Source organism: Halyomorpha halys, unplaced genomic scaffold, assembly GCF_000696795.3.
Source record: "Halyomorpha halys isolate HHAL.00 unplaced genomic scaffold, Hhal_1.1 Scaffold1593.1, whole genome shotgun sequence".
NCBI lineage: Eukaryota > Metazoa > Arthropoda > Insecta > Hemiptera > Pentatomidae > Halyomorpha > Halyomorpha halys.
Window position 1 is genome coordinate 186935 of NW_027107078.1, and position 4103 is coordinate 191037.

The 4103-nt window shown below is 35.1% G+C and overlaps 1 protein-coding gene across 6 annotated transcripts in view; it reads left to right on the top strand.

Annotated features, from left to right (window-relative positions):
• Positions 1-4103, top strand: part of LOC106690151 (glucose dehydrogenase [FAD, quinone]) — a 15707-nt gene that overhangs the window by 5900 nt on the left and 5704 nt on the right. For 4 of the 6 annotated variants that reach the window (XM_014435480.2, XM_014435482.2, XM_014435478.2 and 1 more), the window contains 2 exons: positions 2692-2894; positions 2970-3141. In XM_014435480.2, coding sequence (XP_014290966.1) covers positions 2769-2894; positions 2970-3141 — 298 coding nt within the window. In that variant the 5' untranslated portion in view covers positions 2692-2768. Of the gene's footprint in view, positions 1-2674; positions 2895-2969; positions 3142-4103 lie in introns of those variants that run through there. The other 2 variants (XM_014435484.2, XM_014435483.2) reach the window with 2 other exon arrangements.

Consider the following 4103-nt stretch of genomic DNA (forward strand, 5'->3'; position numbering starts at 1 on the left):
ATTAATAAAAGGCTATTTAATTTCATTTCATATACTAGTAAAGTTAAATTATTTACAAGAAACAATACTGTATGAAAAAGTGATGTCTGTGTGATGACTGTAGTAGTTCACTTTGCGGCAGCTATGTTCGCAACGGTTTTAGTGGCTGTAGTAGTCACAGTATATATCAGCAGATAGCGGTGTCGCTTCAGTACCATGGGTTCAGCATGGTAGTAGGGTATGAAGTAATTTAGAAAAATACTACATTTCCATTGATAGGTAAGTCAAATTCTACTATTTAAAATTAAGGTATATTGATTTGATTTTTTTTTTTGCCTTCACGAAATGCTTCTTGATAATATCCTGTGGCAAACACACAATTAATATGATAATTTCCGTGATATCGAAAAAACTTATTCTATAGAGTAACGTATATGATTAGGGAGTGATAAAAGAAAATAGGGCACCTAATTACTGTATTAATTCCAATAGAAAATATTTATAGTGCGTTGAAGATGAATTTGCCTGTGAGTAAAGGCAAGAGGGAGAGGCTCAAATGTTCTCCCACTCTTCTCTCCACTAGCTCTGTTCCAACAACAACTTTTAACTGTACACAGCATGCCTAGTACGTGTTTTCCCTCCCAAATTTTATACTGCGCATGCACCATATAGTTTTGATAGTCATATGTGGTTGTTGGAACACACCTACTCAGTGGACTGGACTACCTTTCCTTTCCTCACTTCGACCTTCTTCACAGATATAAATTCTTGGTATCAGTTTTTCAAAATTATTTTTTATTGATATCGAAACATTTTATGTCTACCATGTCAGTTAAACTGGAACAGACCTACTCAGTTGACCAGACCATCTTTCCTAACCTTTCATTTCCTTTCTTTTCTTCAACCTGCCCCTACAACTTTACAAATAGAAATTCATAAAAAAGGGTGTATTTAAATTCATGAAAACAGAGGCTGAGAGTGGTCCTATCCATGTTTCCTCTGTTACGACAGGCCATAAATTACTACATTCTTTATTAGTTAGTCCCATTCTAGGGCCAAATATACTGCATTTTAAAATATTAATATTAAGAAAATTGTTGCTCTAACTGTTTCATTACAAATTTAAACTTAACATTGAGGCAGTTTTTTTCTGAACACAACGATTATGAAATCTCAAAATTGACTTTTTGGAAGATACTGCATTAACAAACAGCAAGTTAGGACAGATCTATCAATATATTTGCCTACTAAAAGTACAACAAGAATCAATAAGAACCAGTCCCAATAAAAGATAAAAGGTAACCTAAATTAACAAGTAACATCCCGTATTCGTAACTTAGGAGACTGAGGATAGAGAGATATATGTGTTCCAAGTACCTAACTTAGATCAAACTGGATGCTTACGAAGTTCCGGACTACTTCTTGTATTGTTCTCGTTAGCAGTGGTTTGTTATCGTGTGAATCGGAGGGGAGAAAGAGCAAGGGTGGAAGATGTACTAGTTCTAAAAATTCATTAATTCGTTAAATCTCAAACACACTACAACATAGACAAACGGTCCAAACTTCCCATCCATTACAAAAGACTGATCTACATTACTGATATAAGCCCTATCTGAACATACGGAGTTGAGATATGGGGCTCCACTAAACCATCGAATTCTTCTCGAATCCAATCCCTACAGTCCAAAATCCTTCGTAAATTCCTTAATGCTCCTTACTTTGTCACAAATCAAATCATCCATCAGGACCTCAATATCCCATATGTTGGCGATTTGGCCAGAACCAAATACCAATCCTTCTATGATAAACTTCCCAACTACCCAAACCAACTCGCTTCTAACCTGGCTTCTCCTTCACTACCTAATAATCCTCCTAGGCCCCTCAAAAGAAGATGGCCTCGAGATCTTCTCCTTTAGAAATGTTTTTGGAGTTCTATCAATGGGTAGATTCTCCACATGTTTGTATCCTATCATAATACCACTTACACAAAATTTACTTGATGTGTATATATGTATACAGTTGTATATAACAATAAATTAATTATTAAAAAAAGAGATTTAACACAATAATCTTTGTGATCAGGAAAAAACTGCCTCAATTTTAAGTTTAAATTTGTTATGAAACAGTTAGGGGTTTGTTATCGTGTGGAAAGGAGAAGGAGCTAGGATAAGGATTGGAGGGTACACGAGTTTCTCCCCTACCGGCATACTTATCTTGGCTGCACTGTACTAGAGGTGCTAAACAATATAAAACAAACCACTGTTTTTATTTTTCCATTATTAGAATAAATGATCTAATTTTTTTGGACTATAGTAGTACGAATAAAGCAAAGATCTGATTTATTGACATTTTTGATATATAATAGTCTGTTGGAAGTTATTTTATATGGTTGCTTTGTAAATTAAAAACTTTTACCTATACGTTATCAACATTATTGAATCTGATTTATTAGTTTATATGCTTACACCTAGAAATACTAACGCACATATATAGTTAAATATACAGCCATTTATAAATTATGAGAGAAATGCTACATTTCCAAAGTAAACATTACTAACAAGTAATGATTAATTTCATCTCAATGTAGAGTGGTATGTCAAAGTTATGTGATTTTCTCATTAAAGGTTAAATACACCACTGAGGACAATTGCAGTAATATATTCTTAAAATCTGAAATGCAAGAGTTTAATCATAGATGTTATGGTATTACAGAATTAAATACTTCAGGTCTGACTGCATGAATATCTGACTTTGACACACATATTGATACACAGAAGCTGAACAGATATATGTATTTGCCTACTTTGTTAAACGCCATATGTTTCTTCAGTTTGTCTCTCTGTTTTGCGATCAAGAAAGACGATCAGGAAGAAGCGTTCGTCGAGGAGGAGAAAAGTGAAAATATTTGCAACCAGGTAAGGAATAATGCCTAGAACGTAGGTAAGAATATTTTATATAAATACATTCAAATGAGTCGTGATCCATTCTAGGAGGCAGCCTACCTACCGGAACTTGTAGCGCCCTCCGGCGGTGACTTCTTCAACCCTTGTCCTGGACATAGCACCGGCCTGGCTGGAGAGGCCTTTAGTGAACTCGTCAACGCCCTAATTCTCTCAGAGTGCTTACTCGATGCTCCATGCAGTTACCCTCACGATATAGGAGGTAACTGATAATTTCTAAAAATTATTCAATTATTGTTTGAATGACTAAGGAACAAAATTTGAAAAAAAAAAAAACTATTAAATTTTTTATAATGCTGAGGCGAAGAAAACTTCCAATTAGAATATATTACTATTCTATACTTTGTACTTGTACAACGTTTCGGGATTTACCCCATTGTCCAATTGTAAAAAATCATAATTTTTAACTCAATTTGCAAAATGGATTAAATATAAATAGTCCAGCCAAGATTTGCATGTAGGAGAAAGGACCTCGCGCACTCCCAACCCTAGCTCCTTCTCCTCTCCACAGGAAAACAAAAACCTCCTACCGGGAACAAATCAAGACACATTCCAGAAAATCGTAGCCAACTAGTTTGGGGTTGGGTTGGAACGCTTTTCCCTCCTATTCTCGGACTATTAAAATACGAATAAGCGAGGTGACTCGTTAATTTAGGTTATTTTTTATCTTTGAGTGGGACTGTTTCTCATTGATCCTGGTTTTACTTTGAAGTCAAATATATTGACAGCTCTGTTCTGAATTGCTATTTAAGAATGGTTTATCTTCAAAAATCTTCCAAAAGTATAAATTTGTTGTGAAACAGTTAATGCAACAATTTTCTTGAATATGATGAGATTAACTTATAAAGAATGTAGTAATTTATGGCTTGTTAACAGGGGAAACATGTATTGGTCCATTCTCAGGCAGAAGTGGATGATGAGACTTCAGACTATCTAGAATTGTTCTGAGCATGCGCAGTACAGGATTTAGGAGGGAAAACATATATCACGCATGCTCTGTATAGTCAGAAGTGGATGATGAAACAGACCTTGTGATGAGACTTCAGACTATCTAGAATTGTTCTGAGAATGCGCAGTACAGGATTTAGGAGGGAAAACATATATCACGCATGCTCTGTACAGTCAGAAGTGGATGATGAAACAGACATAGTGGAGAGACTTCAG